A 23,101-nucleotide genomic window follows, 5' to 3' on the forward strand; every position below is an offset into this window, starting at 1 on the left:
CAATTTCAAAAAAAAATTTAAAGAAAAAGATCTATGCAGCAACAGAAGAGTCAAGTGAACATAATGATCTGAAACTTAACCACAGAATTCTCCCCTCATCTCGTCTCTTTTAAAGTCATCAACATAAACTGTTTCCTAGCATTTCTAGAGCACATGGAACCCAAGAGACTCCATCACGTACTGCCTCCCTGTTTGTTTCTGGGACTCTTCAAGACCACAGAAGAGGCAGTACATCGTTACCTTGGTGATGGTGAGCACGATGTCAGTGGATGTTACCAGAGGGTGGGGATTGCCCACCAGCCTGTAGCCAATCACCTGGGGAAGCACCATGCTGATTGGCTGGCCCAGCATGACAGCTTCTGCTTCGATGCCACCCACACCTGTATGGAAAGCCGTGACAATGTTTTCATTATTCCTCATTATATCCCTCGGGCAGAGTTCAGTGTCATTAACAAGTCGTCAACCCAGTAACAGCGTTTTACTAGTATAGAGTTGAGTTGTTTTCATAAAGAGCAGTTGTCTTTTCTCTGTTCCCCTCTACAGAAGTTTAATAAGTATTTCTCAAAGTGTGGTCCCCCAAACACCTGTATCAAAACTTCCTCGATTCGATGCTAAAAAGGAGAATGGGGGTTCCGGAATCTCTGTTTAACAAACAGCCCAGGTGATTTTCATTCTAAATGTCCCCAACCCCTTATTCCAGTTCATTCTTCCAGACATTATACTGAGTGCCTAATAGGCACGAGACACTTTTCTGGGTTCTAGAAATACAGCAGTACACAAAACAGACAAAAATACCTCTCTGATACTTGTGGTCACTCAAATTCATGCTCCTGGATGTAATGGTATCAGAGTAAATCACAATACGTGCCATAGGACAGCATGTGTGGACTAGGAATGTGGAAGAACACTCACCCCAACCAAGAATGCCCAAACCATCAATCATAGTGGTGTGCGAGTCCGTGCCCACGAGGCTGTCTGGGTAATAGTATCCATCCTGATCAAATACCACTCTTGCCAAATACTCCAGATTCACCTGGTGGATGATTCCTGAGCCAGGGGGAATAATCCGCATGTTGCAAAAGGCCTGAGAACCCCACTAGGATTGAAAAATAGGAAGAACACTATGAGTGCCAGACACACCTTATGTAGCTCACCTCCTAGGCACCTCTCCCTGGCATGGGACACACATAAAGAATCAACCAGTGGAACCAAACTCCGCCCATACCTTTAAAAATTCAAATCGTTCTCTGTTTCTTTCAAATTCCAAGTCTTGATTCTTCTGTAAACTGTCTGCCCTGTGAAAGAGAAAAACCAAATGTATAAATTTTAAGGCTTAGAATGTTACTGGTCAAATTTATTAGTGATAATATACAAAATGGCAATTTTCACCTGCAGGCTTGCTGAGTTGTATATGCCCTCACTCACATGGGAAAGGAAAGGTAGTTAAAGTAAAAAGAATAATTATTATTTGGTTCAAGTGATTCTTAAAATGCCTGTAAACACGGTGGGTAGAAAACATTAAGTGCATTTAAGTTAAAACTATTCTAATCTTAAAGTCTGGCTCTTAGGAACAGACTCAAGACATTTATAATGACAACAGCAGCTTAAATATTTAAAGAAACCTTTCTATACTCCTTTCTCATTTGTGACCTGGTTACAGTACCTCTCTGAGCTGAGCCATGTCTGGGCTGGCATTTTCATCTGTTTGTATTGGGAGAAAGGGAACCAGTGATGCCAGGAGGCACAGGAATTTATAGAAACACAGTCTCCTACCTTTCAAACAGAGGTTTATGTGAAGGGTGGTGCCACCCAAGAGCATCTGTAACGCCCAGGTTATACGCCGAGGTTTGCTTAAAGTCATTCCGTCCATCAGGACTGACACGGACAATGCAGGGCATCAGGAAGCTTCTCCAGAATTTTTATAATCAAACTACACTGTTTTGAGTCAAGGTAGAATAAGTCATAGTTGCAACTTTGCATGTTTAGCACACAGGAAACGCTTATAAACTGTGTCATGGAGTGAGTGAATATAGAAAAGGACAGTAGAATTAATAGTTGGGACCCAAGTCTGACTTCACTAATTGATAGTTACACTGGCTGACACTATTAGGAATCGGCCACTATTTAAAATGCTTTACATGTATTTTCTCATTTAGTTGCCAAAATATCCCATTGAGTTAGGTGCAACTAATATCCACATTTTTTTCAAGAGGAAACTGAGACACAGAGAGGGTAAGAAACCTGCTCAGGACCACACAGCTAGTAAATGGAACTGGAACTGAAACCCAGGCAGTCTGATTCCAGAGTGCTACCATACTGTTCCCTGTCGCAGTAGTCACAGAAGCTGTAGCAGGAATGGTCGTAGTGGTAATAACAACAGCTATCATGATGATAACAGCAGGAACTGAAGTGTAGGTTGCTAGATACGTCGTAGGCTCCAAGTGCTTTATAGCCAGGAGCTCATTTTGTCACAGTGACAACCCCTCATGTAGGTACTGCTGTTACCCCAAAGTACAGAAGAGGAAGCTGAGGCACAGAAAGACTTAGAACTTCTCCAGGGTCAGATGCTTGTAGATTATAGAGCTGTCACCTGAATCCAGGTCTGACTAGTCCTGGAGCCTCTGTCTTAACCAGTATACGCACCTTCTTCCTTCGCTTATTAATGAGCTACAGAGCTGACCTCTGCCACATGCTGGGCACATGCTGGTGCAGAAGTGGCATGTGTGCTGCCCAGCTGGGGCTCAGAGCCTGGTGAGAGATGCAGACGGCAACCAGGCAACTGCACGAGAGTGGCTATCCATGTCATTATACGGGCAGTACAGGGAGCCATGGGAGCCGTCAGAAAGGGCCGTGCACCACCAGGGAGCCAGGGGTGCCTTCTGGGAGGAAGTGACGTTGATGTAGTCTGAAGGGCGAGGGGCAGTCTGCCAGATAACAGTGGGTAGGCACTCCTTGAGAAGGAAGGGCTGGAGGCTGTTGTCTACCCTACAAGAATACATTCAGTTACCATGCTGATTTTTGTCTTTTCTCCTGATGTGAATATTCTTCAAGATAAGTGTTAGTTGCTTTGATGTAATCAATTCCTGAGAGAACCTTAGAGCAGGGGTCCACAAACTGGCTCACAGGCCAAATCTGGTCCAATACCTGTATATGTTTGGCTCTCAAGCAAAAAATAATCTTTATATTTTTAAAGGATGGAAGAAAAATATATGAACAGAGATAGTATGTAGCCAACAAAACCTGAAGTATTTCATATTGACCCTTTACAGTACAAGTTAGCTGATCCCCGATGTGGAGAATGAAGGTCTGTGGATGTGTGTATGTGTCAGAGAAAAAGAAAAGAAAGAGGAGAGATCCTGCTGTAGTGGAACAAGGCGTTTCTGATCCCATCCTGACCCCCAATCAGCAGCCCCTGTAGACCCTCCACCAGATGTAGCCATTCCTCAAGGTACTCATCTCAGCCTTCACTGGTACATTGGGGGCTCCATCCCTCCAGTCCCCACCTGTCTCTTCAGGACCAGATCCATATTCCCAATGTATCCTGGGCATCCGCATCAGGAACACCTCGGGCATCACAAACTCAACGGGTCAAACCCTAATACATGACCTTCTTTCCTAAATCTCTTCCTCATCCCTGTCTGTCCATCTCTCATCTAATGACTTCCTCTCCTCCCACTTTGTACCTACAGTTATCAAAGTATTCAGTCCACTCAACTTATCTTTTGTACTGTCACCAGAATCGGTTTTCCAAAATACAGTTCATCACAACCTATCTTGAATCTGCCAGTGGATCCCATTTTCTAAATAAAGTACAAATCCCTTGCCTTAAAAAAAAAAAAAAAAAAAAGTCCTTCAGTCTGACCTCAGACTTCCTTTATAAGCCCTCTCCCATCCTCCAGTCCAAACTTTCAACTTCAGTCACAACGTGGCCCTCATACTCCCAGACCCTACTTTACTCATGCTTTTGCATGCTCTGTTCTGTGTGGAATGTCTTTCCCGCTCTTTTCTCTTTAGTAAACACCCCTGGGACCTCAGATCAAGTGATACTCCTGGAAGAGCCCCCTGACTCCCCAAGTCAGGGTGATTTGCCTCCTCCTCTGTGGTTCCTACAGTTACCAACTGCATTCAAGCTGTGTGTTCTTTAATCTCTCTCCTCTTCTAAACTAACCTGCTTCTTGAACAAATACTGGCACATAGTAGGTCTGTTAAGTGGATTTAATTTTAACCAAAGAAAAAGGGAAGGCATCTTAGAACATTATTCTTAATCATGTATGGCCCTGCCTCTGGTGCCCTCGTTGCTTCTGCTGTGCTCTGAGCACATGTGGACTCCCAGTCCTCATGCCTGTCCTCTTGCCTCCAGAAGGATGTCCAGGCTTCTCACAGCAGAAACAGAGTTGGAAGAGGGATATTTACCCCAGAGAATGCTGGGAACATCAGTTTGATGTAAATAACACAGTCACAGTACAAGCAGAAGCCAGAAGTGCTTAGGCTGTTTTAAGATATGTTAATTCTAGGTAAAAAGCCTATTTACTCATTAAAACAAAATACTTTTAGGCTAACCTTGGCTCAGGTAAGTTAGTTCTAGTTATTGGAATGAATCAACAGACCTAGAATTCAGATTTTTCCACCACTTAGAACTTTCCTTGATTCACTCATTCTGTGAACTTTTAATAAGGTCTCTGAATGTGAATGGCCTCACAGACCAAAGAGGAAATTTCTCCTTATTTACGTAATTTGAAATCAGATTTGGATGTAGTTCAAAGTTTCTGAGTATTACATTTAATGGTACTCCAGATAGTCACTGACAGTATTTACAAAGGAGATAGTTTTGACACTCATGAAATCTTGTCAGAAATTGTTATGATATTCGTGTTGGGATTAAAAGAGTCATTGCTGAGATAACTGTGTAAAACCTGACAATAATGCATTAGTTAGATCCTCAACACCTAAAGAGGCTGTTCACCCTTTCATTACCCCTTACCCAGTTTTTCCAGTTCATTCCTGGAAACAGCTGGAAATAAGCCCACAGCACACAGTTCCACAAAAGTTGAGACATTCTAATAAAAATGAGGAAAGAGACTGGGAGGTCAAATTGCAAAACCAAACTCAAGAAATAATAACAAAACACTACCAATGAAAATACTTCTAACAGAAATGTTTCTCTTTAAATAAAAAAAATGTTTGCTAGATTTGGGTATCATTTTGCATCAAGGTTCACCCCTGAACTTTGCTGTTTTCATGTTTTCAGTATTAGAGTGTAAATGAAAAAGGTCCATAAAAAATTGAAACCAGAGTTGGTGGATGTCAAGGTTTAAAGAGAAAAAAAAAAAATCACAGTGAACTTGGTGATGACCCAGATTCTTTAACTGCTTAGTAGTCAAGAGCACTTTGAGTTTTGAGTCAAATAACTTTACATTATAACAATTCCAATTCTATCTCCACTGTCACCTTCCAGGCCAGAGAAATAAAGGGAAAGCTATCAACACCAGTGAAATTCTTCAAGAAAGATAATATTGCCCATGATTTGTGAAGTTACTTTTTATAATTTCTAAAGGGGACTTCCTTACTCTCAATCAGGATAATAGGTTGTGCGTATATTTTTAACTCTTCCCTCTGAAATCAGAACATTAAATTGAGCTCATGGGGATTTAAGAGGGAAAAAAAGGGCATGCTGCCTAAGGGTGGGTTTAGGGTCCAAAGGGAAGGGAAAAGCTGGCAAGTAACCATTTGGTTTGTTCCAAGAACTGTCAATTCACAGGACAAAGCAGATCTCTCTCTATCCTGAGTTTCTGTGCTTTGGATATTGGCAACATTCATTAGACAGTGACCAATTTCTACATTTCTCTTGAGCCTATATGGAACTCACTTAAATCCCCAAGGAAGCAGATAAAGTTTTTTTTTCCTTTTCCTTTGAGTGGTTCGTTTCATATTCTTAAATGACTTCTCTATTACAAAAACAACAGCTTCTTATTGTAAAAATGAAGAACAAATGGTAGTCCCAGAGATAATGACTTAGCAGTTTGTCACCTCTGTTTCCAATTTTTTAACCACTGCCTAGCTCTTCATTTAGCTGAGATCACTCCACATATGCAATTTATACATATTTTGGTTCATTGAGCTATAAGTATGTTATAAGTGCCATTAAGCACATAAATATAACTGTAAAGGTTACCTAGTAATTCACTTTAAGGATGTACTATAATTTAATAAATCATTCTCCTTTGCTAGACATTTAGAATGCTTCTCAGTTTTCATTATTATAAATAATACTTTAATGAGCAGTATTTAGTCGTTAAGCTTTTTCTGATTTTCAGATACCTGCAAGGGGTAGGGTTAGAAGTGGAAATTCCAAGATGGATGATGGCAATTTCTAAAGATTCTAATACATTTTACTTTCATCATTTCTAATTTGCAATGCTGCCAGCAGTGTATAAAAGTGTCTCTCTCATGACACCTTTATAATTAAAAATGTTTATTTTCTAATCTTAACTATGTTGGTAAGAGAAAACGATATCTCGAGGATTTAATTTACTTTTTTATTACTTGTAAGGTTGAAAAGGCTTTATGTATTTATCATTTATTTGCATTTCTTCTTATTGTGAAATGTCCGCTTTCCTTTGCCCATTTTTTTTCTGGGTTTTACTGTTTTTTTTTTTTTTTTAAAGGATTATATATACTCTATATATTAAGGATATTAACCCTTTGTCATCTTTGTTGAATATATTTTTCAAATTATCTCCTATTAACTTTGAAGTCAAATCTATAGATTTCCCCCCTTTTTTCATTTATTGCTTTCTAAATTTAGAAAGGTCTTTCTAATTAAGGCATTTGACACATGTATAATTAATTTTTTTCTAAATTTTTCCATTATTTAATTTGAAAATATTAATGCTTTAATTCATATGAACTGCTCTACCAAATAATTTTCCCAGCATAGTATGCAGAACCATTCTTTCTTTCTAATTAAAGTTCTATCTGAAGTTGATAATACCTTTCTTTAGTTATATTTCTGCGTTATCAGCTTTCTAGTAGCACCTGATTGCCCTTCGTATAGCCAAGTCCCTGTTGTGTAATCTCACAGCTATTTCTGCAAGAGATGGAGTGTTATTCCTCCACCCCTGACTTTGGGCTTGACTTTGTGACTTGCTTTGATTACTGTCATTGTGAATAGAAGTGATACAGTGCCAGTTCTGATCGAGAGATAACTGCATGTTCCCAACTGGCTTCTTGAGCCTCTCTGATCACTAGCTAGCTGTTTTCTTGGAGCTGTACCACCTGCCCCGCTGATGTGCGATAAAGCAGTCAACCCAGCCAGGCTGGATGAAGCACAGCTGCTCAGCTGCACTTAGCTTAGATCAGCTGACCTCCTAACCAACTTGTAGGAGTGTGAGAAATAAATTCTTATTGTGTACTACCACTGAGATTTTATTGGTAGGACTGGTAGGATTTGGACAGAAAGAGAGAAGTAGATATCACAAACAATAGAAGAAGGAACAAAGGAAGACAGACATTTTGGAAACCTACATGGAGAGACAGAGATGGCCACCAGATATGAAACAGTTACTTGGAATCAAAAAGGAATACGGCTCCATGGTTTAAAAAAAAAGCAAAATTCATTTAAAATAAGTGAAACGTGTACTTGTATTAACAAGCTCTCATGGCAGAAATCCATGTGTGTGTGTTTTCACACAGGCTGCTCCCACCCAAGAAGTAAATGGAAACAAACAAAAAAAATTAAAAAAATTCATCCCCCATCCAAAACATAACTTCAGGGAAAATACATATTAAGTTTGAGGTTTCCTGAATATACCTTTTAATGATTTTCTTCTTTTATTTAACTACGTACACAAACACACTGAAAGACTTACACTCCACCTCAAGTGTTCATCCTCATCTCTCACCTTCTGCTGAAATCAACCTGGATGGAATGATCAATGACAAGATCAGCAGGACAGATGGGGTTTATTTTCTCTGGATTTCCTCCTAACTTTTTTACAGCATCACGCATGGCAGCAAAGTCAACCACAGCTGGCACACCTCTAAGAAAAGAGAGAATTAAGCAGAAAATAAATCTATTAATCAAGTGTCATGGGATTTTTCAGCTTTGCCGCTTCTAATAATATTGGCAGTGGGACTGTCTCATCAGTGGAGCTGACAATGGATGAGTTAGAAAAGTGGAAGTTTCTAAACACATCTCCTCAAGCAGAAATCATATAAGTGCACAACTGAGTGGTCTCTCCGCATGCAGTTTTATCCCTGAGTTAAAGTTAAAAACCAATGTGGTCTAAATGGAGAAACTATGGGAAAGCTGGCACTTAAAAACTCTAAAACTTTGTCTGCCATGACTGCTCCCCATTCACATGGTGGAGTGACAAAGACCCGGACAAGACATACAGATTACACCCTTCGACTTCAGACCACATTTAAAGGAATAGATGTAATTCAGAGAAGTAGGCTATGAATCAAATTTACATTAACTGAATCCTTCCTTTTTATTATATTAGAGATAAAATTTGGGTGATCTTCCTCTAGAAAAGTGAAATTTGGTCTCCAGAAGGAACAAAATAACATCATTTAAAAATGAAAAGGTAGTGTTTCAAAATGAGGTCGTGATGAGGAGCAGTTCCTGGGCATAGCAGGATGTGAGCTGAGGCTTAACAGTAACAAATCAGGCCTTGTGAGCTATGAATATCCCCTCAGGTGATACACATCCACACATCCGTGGTCCAAGGACAGCTGTTTGAAACCTGGCTCCCTGGGTGACAGGACGTGTGGGAGAAAAGATTCCCAGACAGCTCCACTCCACGCTATTTCTTTCAACTTTTGCTAGTATATTTAAGACTAGGATATTCCAGACCAAGGACAATGACCTTTGCCACTGGGAAAGGTAGAGTGAGCATGTATCTTGATTTGCCTGAGATTACCTCTTGCCATCTGGGATAGCAGTCCCCTTTTGCTTTCAAAAGTGTTGGAAAAATTATATAGTCACCGTGTTTTTTATTTTTGTTTTTAAAGAGCTTTCTTTAAAGGCTGACAAGGGAGGCAGAGAAGAAGAAAGTGAAATGACATTAGACTCACGTGAAGTCTTGCAGGATGACGCGGGCAGGTTTAAATGGCACTTCTATGTTCTTATGCTGCAAGACATTCCAATTTAGGATATTATCAACATCATTTTTCTTCACCAAAAATTGATCACAGTTCCGAATGGCTGCCTCCAGGAGAACTCTGATAGAAAATGGTAAGCGTTCTAGGAGTAAAGGAGAAAGTATAACCAAACAGACAAAAACCATGTGACACCTTATAAGAGCTCTTTAAAGCCAATCTCTATACAAACTTGATACAAGGTGTGACACTATTCTTCCAACAGGGAAAAAGGGTTAATTTAAACAGATCTCAACAGTTTAAAATATAAGGATACTGAATGGGTTTAAGAGACTGTATCAGAAAATACCCAGACTAGGCAAAAATAAAATATAATAATCCTTTCATAATAAATGTTTACCTTGTCTTGGAATCCAATAAGAGTTTTCCTTAAGTCATCATGAATGAAATCAGTCTAGATAATTTACTGTATTATGTGTTAGGAAGAGTAATACACACACAGTGTATTATGAAACCTAGTGTTTAAAAAATGAGAAAATCTCTCTACAATTATTGTAATTAAGATCAAAGCACAGCCATATATACACAAACACTCTCTATACTAAGTGTTATGTAAATGTTACCGGTATATAATCATTACTACCTCCTGGAAAACGAGCAATGTAAGAAGGGTATGTACGTATTTGTGTGCTAATCCAAGGCCATTCAGCCATTCTCTGCTCCTCCCTCTTCCAACTCTCCTTAAGGATAATTTATTACATAGCTTAATTATTATGCAAATATATTCCAATTGCTGTCAGAGCATTTACATCATAGAGCCATGTACCTACCATATCTTGGATCCTTCAATTTATTCAAATTGAAGAATTTCTTTCCTGGTTGTGCAGGATCCAAAGGCTCAGCAAGGTGTGCAAATGGGTTGCTCATGATTCCTGATGGACACGTGTCTCTGAAATGGACACAGAACACTGAATTTCTGCTCTCAAAGCTGGACCTCATATACTCCCAGGAGTGTTTGCCCTCTTTAACAACTACGGTACACATCAACTTCAAGAAATCACTTAATATCTTTCCAGAGTAGGGGGAAGATGGGACATAAATGAATGCAAAAATCATATCCTTAGCAAATCAAATAGGCTCTGTGAAGCTATGTGAAAGCTAGCATTCACCTCCCAAAAGAGCATATAATTCCAAATTTCTTTTATTTCTCAACTTTCCAATATTTTTCCACTCATAAGATAATGAGGAAGAAGGGAAATGAAGGATGTTTCATGGTAAATCCCGACTATATGAACAGAGCTCTGAGCTGGACTCATGTTTTGCTTGACAGGGGGTAAGAGGTCCAGAGCAGATGACGTTCTGCGGTTATATAAAACTCGAAGTTTGGAAGAGGGAACTTGAAAGCAGCTATTTTTTGTTGTAACAGTCTGCAGCATTTGAAATCAACGTGTTAGAAGTCTTTCTGAGTCACTTCTGCATGTGGTAGTGAGTGGGTTCACATCACAGAAGTGCCTGGGTACCTTTCTTATTAAAACAGACTCCTAAGGTCACCACCCCTGCTGAAGTACTAAATCAGAATTGACTGGGGGAGGAGTCAGGAATCCCGTCTCCAGTTTAAGAATCACTGCTGGACACTGTAGAGTGCTCAGTGTGGAAGGTATACGTTGAGAGGGGGAGGGAATCACAACCAAGATACCACCATGCGCCAGGAAGGAGCCCGCCACTGTGCAGCAGGCTGTGCCGGGGCCAGGCAGCCTGGGCAGTGTTTGCCTGTCAAAGAGGGCAGCGGCCACTTGGCTCCAGCTGAGGGCTGCATGCAGGAATGCTGGCCGGCTCGGTGGTGACAGAGCCAGTTTTTCAAGTGAGGCTGGCTATTTGGATTTCTACATGAACTCTCTTGATTTATAAATGTTGGCAACCAAATTTTTCTAAACTACTGTGTGTATTTGCAGCTATGATGGCCAAACCAAACACGCCTGTGGGCACTATCTGACCTGTGGGCGCTAACTTAACCTGGCAGGTGTTTTGGAGGAATGGTAGGGTAACCAAAGAAAGAAAACTCTGGCAGGAAACTATGGACGTGGTGGGAACCTCGCTGAACCGGCATGGTGGGACATTCACATCTTTAAAAAGCCTTAAGTCACTGAATTAACGTAGAATTTTTCTACGTTAAAGCAGTTGCTAAGTTGTACCCATATCTGCTTTGATGCTGTGAGGAAGCAGTGTGTCAGTTTGCTTCCCTGTGGCTTACAAATGCCCTGGGCAGAACTTTGGAAGCCTTACGCAATTTCTGCTGCTGTTACCACCCTACAAAGCCAGCTTGGTATTTCAGGACAAATACGATGACCAATATGGCTCTTGTAGAAAATGGCTGGTATAAAAGCACTCTCCGTCTGTCTCCTTTTTCCTTAGAAACTAGATAATTGTGTGGTTTCAATATATAAATGAAGGGGATTTTACTTGCAGTGGCTAGGAGAGAGAAGAACCAATTACTAATTACTCAGATCAGTATGTGCCAAGTGCTTTACACCGTCCTTTGTAACTGGTAATACCTCTGTAAGTTCAAGCCTGTCTTTATTCCCATTTTACAGCTGAGGTAACTGCAGCTCAGAGAGGTGTAAAAACTTGCCTGAGGGCATACATCCAGCAGGAGGCAGAGCTGGGTTTTGAACCCTGGCCTTTTCTACCTGCCCCTTTGGAGCGGTCACTCTAGTTGCAGTAACAAGTTTTGAAAGTGGTGCTGACTTGAAGTCATCAATCTCAGAGCTGAAAAAAGTGAGAAGACATATGGACCTGAGGAATCCTCCTACGAGACTCAGTTTTGAATACTAGAGCTTTCTTTCTGTCTTTTCAGGGGTCACTCAGCACAGTGGTCTGAGCCAGGCATTGACTGTCACGTGTCCCGTGCCACTCTGGGCCACAGGTCAGTGGAAAGCAACAGCGGCTGTGTTTTTGCAACTCCAAACCGGTTTTGCTTGGCAATTGGGAAATGGTCCCCTCCATATAAGCCTGGAGGGCTCTGGAAATAAGAGCCACTTTACAGTTTCACTCATTCTGTGACTCTTGCTTCAGATGCCCTTACAGGAGTCCCCAGTGCTTCAGTAATCCCAAGAGGAAGCCCAAACAGCCATGTTCCCGGGAGGATGTGAGGGGAAAGATCTCTGGCTTGGGAACAGTCCAGATCCAAAGCAGAATCCAGGCATCATGAATGCTACCTAGATCTCCCTTCCTGTGGCCAGAATCCTGCCCCATCCCCAAAGCTAGAGTACTTCCATGGGTCCTGCGGACCCCAGGGTATCCTAAGATCTGTGATTCTGCTAGAAACCCTACCACCTGGCCAGGGTACGGGAGACCTAGGTAGCATCATGATGCTGTCTGCTTCCCACAACCACATAGAGCACAGACCCCACTGTTTCCATCCCTTTTTTTTTATCTCCCACCACCTCCCCCTGCATTATTCCTGCCGTTTTTTGTGTTTTACCGAATCCCGATTCAATACTAATAAAAGAGGGAATGACCAGTGTTGACGAGGATTCTCTGGGAGAGGGTGGAGCGTTATCCCAGGATTTTCTTTTTTGGAAGAGGGAAGAGTTAGTGCACAGGGAAATCTGTTCAGGGCACTGCCTTTTCTGTCCCCCAGAATGAGGTGGTACTGCGTGGAGGCAAAGGGAAAAAAGAGATTCCGAAAAGTAAAGAAGGGAAATGATATCTCTTAAGCAGCGAGGCTGCAGCTCATTCAGAACTTGTCCTTGCTGAACATCCTGTGTTCAGGACTCTAGGGCTGCTGACACGTGCCTGGCCTCAGATTCAAGTGGGCCACGTGGACAGTCCTTAAACAGAAGGAACCTAAAAAGAGACTGCGCTGTCTCTGAAAGTCTTCACGATGTCTGTTCACATTCTGAAAGGAAAGGAAAATACTTGGTAGAGAAACTGTGTCTCAGAGCTGACCCGTCCTGAAACACCAGCTGGCTGGCTTGGCACGGTCCTTACAGGTACATTTTGTGCATGGAAGAGAGGGAGTGGCGAAGGGAGTGCTGAACATAGATTTTTCAAGTGAATCGCTATAAACAGTAAATATCAGGCCCAGGCAGGTAGATCTGAGACATTTAACAAATGAACTATGCTCCCAGTAAAAAGGTGAAGGGAGTTCAGTGCTGGGGATCCTCCCCCACCACAGACAGTGTTGCTGCCAACTGACCTTTGGCCTTAATTTAGGACACTTGCAGGTGACCTGGGGAGGCACCTTCACTTGTGCCCATGCATCATGGCTTTAAGCCGTCACCATGCCCCAGGGAAACCCTGACCTTAGATGCTAAGGAGGCAATGAGATAAATCAGAGGATGGTGAGCCTTTGGGAAGGAACTTTAGAGATGACAAACATTCCTCTGATGAGAAAATAGAAGCCCTGAAAAGAAAGTGGCTGCCTGGGGGCACAGGGCTTGTAAGTGGTAGAACCAGGAAGAACATGTAGCTGATTTTTCCCTCCAAAGAAAAGCAAATTTCTGGCAGGAAAAAAAAAAAAATCCTTTGTAAGTAGGGTTGAAAAAAGTACTCCTTAGGCATATCACAGTCTTCAGGCACTTTTGTGAGTTAGTTCTATAATCATTCACTGAACCGTCCACGTGGTTCAAAATTCCAGAGAACTGCCTGACAGCTAAACTTTGGGAAAACAATTTGTGGTTGAGAGTTTAACAATCTGCTTGGAGTGATTAGTTCATTCCAAGAGAGGCAGAAGAGTAAGGGCAAATCACTTCTACCAATGTAAATATGAGACACACATACAACTGTGTATGTAAAGGAATGCACAAAAGAAAGAGAATAAAGTTGACATAACAGATGGCCAACAGGCACATGAAGAGATGCTCAACACCACTAATCATCAGAGAAATGCAAACCCAAACCACAGTGTTGGTGGTTTTGCAAATCAAAACCAGTCTCACACCTGTCAGAATGATTATCATGAAAAAAGCCACAAATAACAAATGCTGGCTAGGATGTGGAGAAATGGGAACTTTCCTACAACATTGGTGGGAATGTAAATTGGTACAACCATCGTGGAAGACAATATGGAAGCACTCAAAAAACTAAAAACAAAACTACCATATGATCCAGTAATTCCACTCCTGGGTATATATCCAAAGAAAATGAAGACATGAATTTGAAAAGATACATGCACCCCAATGTTAACAGCAGCATTATTTACAATAGCCAGGATACAGAAACAACCTAAATGTCCATCAGCAGATGAATGGATAAAGATGTAGTATATATATATGGGGAAATACTACTCAGCAATAAAAAAGAATTAAATTTTGTCATTTGTAACAACATGGATGGACTTGGAGGGTATTATGCTTAGTGAAATAAGTCAGAGAAAGATAAATACTGTATGATATCACTTATATGTGGAATCTAAAGACTAAAACAAATGAATGAATATAACAAAACAGAAACAGCACAAAAACAGACAGACAGATCAATGGGGCAGAATACAGAGCCCAGAAATAAAGTCACACACTTACAGTCAGTTAATCTACAATGAAGGAGGCAAGAATACACAATGGAGAAAAGACAGTCTCCTCAATAAGTGGTGCTGGGAAAACTGGACAGCTACATGTAAAATAATGAAATTTGAATATTTTCTAACACCATATACGAAAATAAACTCAAAATGGATTAAACAGTCAAATGTAAAACCGGAAACTGTAAGTGCCTAGAAGAAAACATAGGTGAAATACTCTTTGACGTAAGTCATAGCAATGTTCTTTTGGACCTTTCTCCTATAGCAAATGAAACAAAAGCAAAAATAAACAAATGGGACCTAGTTAAACTTAGAGCTTCTGCACAGCAAAGGAAACCATTTGTAGAGATGTTTGGAACAGTTGACTGACTTTAGCTAAATACCAGTGATCAGATAAAACCAAATTCACCTCTGCCAGTCTCTTTCCAGCCTTTAGAGTATATAAATCCAAGATTTAGCTGCTTCTGCCATCAGAGTTGAATCCTCTTAGGTTGTCTTATGATAGAGAAAGGAGCACAGCTATGAATGGGCCCTACAGCCAATCAAGGATTTCCATGCACCAGTAGGAAGGAGCAGAGGAAAGGCATAACCCTTAGCAGCACAACTGCTGTGCATAATGGGGTGGGGAGAACAGAGTTTTCTGGTGGGTGGAAAGTGTGGATATCAGTTTCCAGGCGAGTTTGTATAGTTTGAAAGAGCTTTCAGGTAATTAGCTGAGAATCACTGCTCTATGGTCTAACGCACAGATAGCACACTCTCTGAATTGTTTTATTTAGGATATCTAAAGACACACAAAAGTGGATTTTTAAAATTTATGCAAACAACAGAAAGAGGTTTCTTCTGCATTCTTCACGTGGTTTTCCCACCTCTCTTCTCACACTTTCCTAAATATACTCTTCCTGAATTTTCCTGGCTTCCTGCTCCTGAGTTACAGTTATATCACTGCATCTCTTAGTGTTTACTTCAGTTCACTATAAAGATCAGCTGTGCTTCATTTTTTTCTGTTTAAAGAGAAATTAATTGGTCCCACTCCCTAACTGACTGCTGTGTATCTAAATACCAGGCTACTTATAAACAACTTTTTGTCAGAAGTGAGATTCCAAGGATGTCTGTGTAAATATAACCAAGACTGAGGTCAGAACCATTCAGGCCAGCAAACCACCATGGCTTGTTAACTTGGTTCTTTCTCAAAGTAGACAGCTAGAAATATTAGTTCTTTGCTTTATTTGATGCAGATGCATGTGGGAAACTGGAATAACTAAATATCTCTGAATTTTCCCAGAGGCCAAGTCACCACTCTGATATTGTTAGCTGTTCATAAAAGTATTAAAAACACCAAAAACGACACAGAAATCTCTCACACGTGATACTTGTAACCGAAAGATTTTTAAAGGAGAAGCCATAAGAGCAACTATTTATTTTGGGAAGGACTGAAAAAGAGAAGGAAGAAAAAGTAGTGCATTAGGAGGGTCTTACAGAAGAAATGGCATTATAAGAATATGACTGAAACATTATGCTGTATACCAGAAATTGACACAACATTATAAACTGACTATATTTCAGTAATTAAAAGAAGAATATAACCAAATCCATCAACACATTTTTCCTGGGCACCAATTAATGCAAGGTACTTTACACTAAAAAAATGAACAAGACTCTGCCTTCAGAAAACTTTGCCATCGCACAGTAACTTGTCTCTTGTTGCTAAATTTTTAAGTTATCAGTCTGTGTTCACTTACTCTTCTGTCTTATCCTGGGCAACTGACCAGAATGTACCACATATATTCCTAGTTTTTTCAAAGGGCTGTAACAGTTTTTAAATGATTCCATTTCATTCATTTTTTTTGAAAACTGAAATTTAGTTGATTTACAATACTGTGTTAGTTTCTGGTATAGGGTTTAGTAATTCAGTTATATAGTTATACATATATAATCTTTTTCATATTCTTTTTCATTATAGTCTATATAAGATATTGAATGTAGTGCACTGTGCTATACATTAGGACTTTGTTGTCTATCTATTTTATATATAGTAGTTTGTATCTGCTAATCCCAAATTTATCCTTCCTCCTCTTTGGTAACTGTAAGTTTCTTTTCTGTGTCTTTGAGTCTCTTACTTATTTGTAAATAAGTTCATTTGTATCATTTTGTTTTAGATTCCACATATAAGTGATATATGATATTTGTCTTTCTGTCTGACTTACTTCACTTAGTATGGTAACTTCTAGGTCCATTCATGTTGCTGCAGATTACATTCTTTCATTCTTTTTTATGGCTGGATAGTATTCCATTGTATATCCAGTCATGTGTTGATGGACATTTAGGTTGTTTCCATGTCTTGGCTATTGTAAATAGTGCTGTTGTGAACATTGGGGTGCATGTGTCTTTTCTAATTAGAGTTTTTTCTGGGTATATGCCCAGGAGTAGGATTGCTGGATCATATGGTAATTCCAGTTTTAGTTTTTTAAGGAACCTCCATACTATCCTCCATAATGGCTGCACCAATTTACATTCCCACCAACAGTGTAGGAAAGTTCTCTTTTCTCCACACTCCAGCATTTATTATCTGTAGACTTTCTAATGATGGCCATTCAGATAGGTGCGAGGTGATACTTCATTGTAGTCGGGATTTGTGTTTCTCTGATAATTAGTGACATTGAGCATCTTATCATGTGCCTATGGTCATCTGTATGTCTTCTTTGGAGAAATGTCTATTTAGGTCTTCTGCCCATTTTTTGATTGGGTTTTGTTGTTGTTGTTGTTATTGAGTTGTATGAGCTGTTTGTATATTCAGGAAATTGAGCCCTTGTCAGTTGCATCATTTGATTCAGTTTCATTCTGAATAGCTATATAGCCTTTCTGTGCCTCAGTTTCCCAGTTTCTAACATAAGGTTAGTTGATGATCTAAAAAGTTCCTTCTGAGTGAAAAAATTGTATGATTTTTTTCATTCATTTATTCAACACATAATTATGTTAACCATCTAATATGTGTTGGGAGCTGTTTTAGGCACTAGGGATGCACCCTAGAATAAAACTGACAAAGCCCCTCATGGTGCTTCCATTTCACTGGAGGGAGATTGACTAAACAAGCATGGAAACAGAATGTCAGACTGTGACCAGTTCTGTGGATAAAGCAGGACAAGGGCAGTGAGGAGTGTTGGGGAGTGAAGGGTATCAGGAAATCAAAGGCCTCACTGAGATGGAGCCACCTGAGCACAACCTTGAAAGAAGTGAAGGGGCAAACTATGGCAATCTGGAGGAGGGGTCAGATCATGTGCAAAGGCCCTGAGGTGGGTCTGAGGGAAAGCAAGGGGGCCAGAGCAGGGTGAGTAAGGGTAGAAAAGGAAAAGACAAGGTGGGGAGTAGCACTCTAGTGACTCTGACTAAGGACAAACTACAGAGTACTCTCTTAACTTTACACTTGGTTTAAATTGTACATTTCCAACATCAGAATTTACGTTCAATAAGAAATTCACTCATAATGTGACAATATTAGATCACCATTTAAAAAAGTATCTACTTCCTGAAATCTAGCCCTTCTGTTGCCCTGAACTTCATTAAGTAACACTGGAAATTTTCAGGATGTATCACAAAAATGATCATGACTCACTCAGCAGATGTGCATAGCCACTGCCAAACGCAATGGTCAGGATTTGGGGGACCGGGGCCGTGGCCATGGCACTGTCTGATCGAGCAGCCCCTGCCTCTTTAAGGCTCCCCTATTCCAGGCTCAGTGGCCAAGAAGGCACAGTATCATATGCAGTTACCTGACACATCCTTTAAGCTTGTTTGTGAGCAGTAGCACAAACTCCAAAGAACAGAAATAGTCTTTTTATTTTTTGATATCACTGTGGGCTGATAAAAACAGAATTTCAAAAAAAGTCTTGGTGGACTTCAGATTTATAATTCCGGAGAAGCACTGAGAAAAGAAAGTCACTGTGGGGTCATGAAACATTAGTCCAGAAAGTAAAGGGTGAAGCGGGGCAGGACCCCCTCAGAATCAGGTGTCCTGACCAGCCCTTTGCTCCTGACCTCATCCTTTCCTCTTAAAGGTCAGTCCTCAGCTCCTTCTTGGAATGGGGGTCCCCTACCCTGCAGCAACCCACCGTCCCCAGTGGGGCTTCACAAACGACACCTGTAGAGACCCCAACCAAACCCTACTTCATCTAAGTCCTGGGAGCAGGGGAGTGGAGGGGTGGCAACTGTAGTGGTTATAAGCATACGGAGCAGGCCTGGTGCACAGTCACTCTTTAAGAAAGTGGCATGGTTTCCTCAAGCTCCTGAACTCATTTAATAGATCCCTGGTAATGAACTTTTCTAACTCAGATTTTAGGAATTAGAGCATCACCACGAAAGGCTGGATGTCAGGCTGCCAGAGGTCTCCTAGGGCAGCATCTCTCTCCATGAAGCCACCACGTTTCTGAGGTCATCTACCCCGCCCACTTCCAGCACTGCTTGGACTCAAGAATGATGACTCATGCTAATCAAGTTCCCAGAAGCCAGAGGTATAAACCCACACGTTTCTTGGTTTTCTAGAAGAAAGGCAACTGCTAGCATATTTTCTGACCAGCACGTTCTTTCCCTGAAGCGGTACAGCCATGTGGTTAGGAGCTGGAAAGCCACAGCCAGACTGTTTGAGAGGGAACTGAAATGCCAGTCCGTCTAACTTTAAGCCCAGCTCTTAGGCAACGATGCTCTACTCCCATCTCAGGGACCGACACAGCAGCATGGCATCTACATGCAATGGCCATTTCATTGGGTCAAAGATGTCACAAGTAATAGAGCAGCATTTGACCATGACACATCTGGTACTTGGGGCTCTCTGGATTGTCTAAGAGAAGGGACTGATGTAGATTCATTCATACATCTCACATTGATAGACGCTGGTCTGACATTGATTTGACATTGATGGGATTAAGGGTTAAGAATCCCCCTGCTCTTCAGTCACATAGAGGCAGGGTGTCAGGGAAACAATATTCTGGGCAGAGAATATTGTACAGCATGGAAGTCTGACCCTGTGGGACTCATAAAGCAGTTCCACGTGGATGAAGGACAGGGTTCAGGATGGGCAGGGCTAAGATGAGAGGAAAAGGCAGGGGCAGGGCCCATATCATGAGGGACCTTGCAGAAAGGCGTAGATTTATCCTGAAGACAAGGAGGAATCATTAATGGATTTTTGGCTGGATTCTTCAAGATCTGCCTTGATTTTCAGAAATCACTCTGGTAGTAGTGGGAGCTGACTTGGGGGAAGGATGCCAGATTGGTGTCAGGGAGGCAGGTTATGGTGCCATTACAGTCATCAAGTCAGAAAAAGGGGGCTGGGGCAAGGGATCCCAGGGAGAGTGAATGGAGCAGAACGGACTGAGGGTGGGTGAGGAAGAGAGGTCTGGGAGAGCTCCGTGTTCCTCATTTGGGCAAACTGGCAGAGCCAGTGATGGCGATGAGAACCTGGATGTTGGTTTTAGATGTTGTGAATTTTGGATGAAGACGTTCAGCAGGCAGCAGCATCTGTGGGCCTGGAGCCCAGGAGGTCTGGGCTGAGACAGAAGTTGGGACAGGCGCTGCGCCCGAGCACTCCATCACTGCACAGGCGCTGCTGCTGCCACGTGCTGAGCGCCTGATTGATACCTACTTGCTTCGTGGGGCGTGTGGACTCTAAATTTGTAGCCTGTTTCTTTTACTGCAGATTTAAACCTACATCTTAAAACACAATGGGGATTACAAATTATTGTCAGAGCCACTCTTATCTACTGAGGGGAAAAAAGCATTCTAAAATCAGAGAAGACCCCAAAAAGCTCCAGATAGATGTGAAAAAAATCACAACAGACCATAAAGAAAGATTTTCCTCTAAAAGAGTTGCCTTTTTAATATTGTTTCAAATTAAAACTTCTTTTTGTCACAGTTCTTTAAAAGCTTTAAAAGTCTTGCAAGTGAGATAAAATATTCTTGGTCCTAGACAATATCTTAAGTTTTTCCTTTGAACATGATGCATTTCTTTTATAATCAAAAATTTCCTCCAGTGAACTTAATTGACATAATTCAGCATCTGTTTCTTGGGCATCTTCTTTGCATTAAACATTGTTAAACACTACAGGGGAAAGGCAGATAAGGAAAACCTAGTTTTACATAAATACTACGTAGATTATGATCTGACAGGGAGACTCAGATAAGAAAGCAAAGAACTGTAATATGCTAAGGGTTGTAAGAGAGGTCACAGGAAAGAGGCGGCTGTAACTAGGGGGATCGGCTGTAATTAGGGAGATGCAGAAAGGCTTAACAGAGAACTGGGAGAAGGCAAGCTGGAGGACCAGGCAGGAGGAGAGCAAATGCGGGAGCAGAGAAACAGGTGCACATGGCAGGTGTTCAGAGCCCACTCAGGAGTTCAGTTGTGCTGACATTAGCGTAGAAGAGATTTTGCTACAGCAGTCAGTACATGGTTGTTGCTAAAAAGACACAACAAAATACTTTTTTTTGTTAGCTTATATAGTTGGAAATGAAGATACTAACTCCTAGAAGAGGGAAAAAAGAACTGAGTTTGAGGACAGGTCTAGATGAAACAAGATTGGCCAAATGTTAATATTCATAATTGAAGCTGAGGATTTATACTCTCCACTTCTTTGGTCTGCAATTTTCCACTGAAAGTGGCTAAAAAGAGATAAATAACAAGGGCCTACTGTATAGCACAGGGAACTATATTCAATTGCTTGTAGTAACCTGTAATGAAAAAGAATACGAAAAAGAATATATATAACCAAGTCCTTATGCTGTACACCAGACACTAACACGACACTAAATCAAATACGCTTCAATAAAAAAAATGCTAAGAAAGAATGAAGGCCAGTCAGTCTGGGGAGATGGTCAGCTGATGGCTTCTCAGGTGATGGTGCTAATCCAATAAGAACTTTCTAACCTCTGGGTCAGCTGCAGGGAGAGGGCAGGGCTGAGGCTGGAGCTGACTCCACAGGGGAAAGGAGATGCTGCACAGTGTGACTGAGGTCTGTGGGTCACCGTTCTCAGTTCCCCATGCCTCTCGCTCCATACTTGTTTCCCCACTTCCCACTGGGAGAGAGGGAGCAGCTGGCGTCTGCTACTGGCAAGTTGGTGGTAAATCATTCTAAGAACAAAGGCAACTGTGTGGTCCGCAACGTACAAGTAACTAGGGGTTATTTTTGGTTGTATCAAGTTTAATACTTGTTAGAAAATTTAAAAATTAGCTGTACCCTACTACCAAGAGAAAACCACTCAGCTTTTGGCACATCCGTTGCCTCTGTCCATGCATGTATGTGCCTGGACATACACACATGCTTTCTCTCCTCATAAAAGCAGGAACACAGGGAAGTCTTGGGTAATATGTTGTTAAATTTAAAAATTGTACTTCAAGGCATTTCATGAAACAGTATTTTGCAACATCAGTTAAGGGCTGCATAATAGTCCATTAAAGATTCTCTGATCTGGTGCTTCTAACCTTGGACAGGGGCTTACATCAAACAATGCTATTCAGTAAAATGTTTTGATCTGAGAGGGCGCTCTCTCTTAATATTATTTTGAATGAATAGATACAAGTATCATATATACTAGTTCAGAAACGTGATGTGACAATTAATTTGTTTTACTGGAACTGAGGGAGTGGTTATACCACCATTCTTCCCAGAGAAATAACCCTATCTTCCTTTACAAAGTATAGGTTGTTGGGATTTTAGTTTGTCTGTTTTCAAGTTGTAAAAGCAACGCAGGAATGCTGCAGGCCAGGCAGAAATACGGTATTGCAAAGAACAAGTACAAGTTCCCTGCCTGCCTTCCTTCCACCAGACTCTGCTGCCCAGAACTGGCTACTGTTAATAGTTTGGTATGTCTGTCTTGCAAACCTTCATCAGGTTATGTACGTATGTCATTTCTATCTGGGACTTGTGCTGACAGAACAAGAAGCGAAGGAAACGATACAGTGAGGGATCCCACCTACCAGACACCAGCGTGCGGGACACTGGGTTCTGGCAGGGGCTGAGGAAGGGCCATTCACAGGGACACACCCCTCTGAAAGTGGAAAGGGAAAGAGCCCCAAGACTGGGGAGTCCTAGTCCAATAAACTCAAGGCTGCACAACCGCAAACAGAAATGAACATGGACGAGACGAAGGCCAAAACATGCCTCCCAGTTCTCTGGAAATCGCTTCTCCACCACTTGGAAAAGCTCCTGCAACAACCCTCCCCCCTGCCCCTGCTCCCACCCCCCAGGGCATGGGCTCCCCACGGGCATCTCTCTGAACACACAGGTCCTGTGTGCCACATCACTGCTGCGATCTGGGTGCACACACAGCTCAGCTCTGCAGGCACGGAAACAACCAAAGGCATCTGAGAGCCTTGCTGGTTTTCAAGAGGCCAGCTGGGCTCACCATCTCTTAAATGGGACCTATCACTTGGTTTCCAGAGTGAGGTCAAGCTTGCTCACAACTACTAGATGTTAACACCACCGGTGCATGGGG

The 23,101-nt window shown here is 41.5% G+C and overlaps 1 protein-coding gene across 3 annotated transcripts in view; it reads right to left on the reverse strand.

The window, feature by feature from the left end:
• The window catches only part of ACO1 (aconitase 1), a 50,683-nt gene that overhangs the window by 26,173 nt on the left and 1,409 nt on the right, over nt 1-23,101 (reverse strand). For all 3 annotated transcript variants that reach the window (XR_012506787.1, XM_074363168.1, XM_074363169.1), the window contains exons 2-7: nt 9,933-10,051; nt 9,079-9,247; nt 7,902-8,039; nt 1,226-1,295; nt 913-1,096; nt 241-380 (exon numbers count right to left, since the gene is read on the reverse strand). Coding sequence is in view for 2 of the 3 variants with exons in the window: in XM_074363168.1 (XP_074219269.1) it covers nt 241-380; nt 913-1,096; nt 1,226-1,295; nt 7,902-8,039; nt 9,079-9,247; nt 9,933-10,029 (798 nt within the window). In the remaining variant the exon portion in view is untranslated. The remainder of the gene's footprint in view (nt 1-240; nt 381-912; nt 1,097-1,225; nt 1,296-7,901; nt 8,040-9,078; nt 9,248-9,932; nt 10,052-23,101) is intronic.

This window comes from Camelus bactrianus, chromosome 4 (assembly GCF_048773025.1).
Source record: "Camelus bactrianus isolate YW-2024 breed Bactrian camel chromosome 4, ASM4877302v1, whole genome shotgun sequence".
In the NCBI taxonomy this organism is placed as follows: Eukaryota; Metazoa; Chordata; class Mammalia; order Artiodactyla; family Camelidae; genus Camelus; species Camelus bactrianus.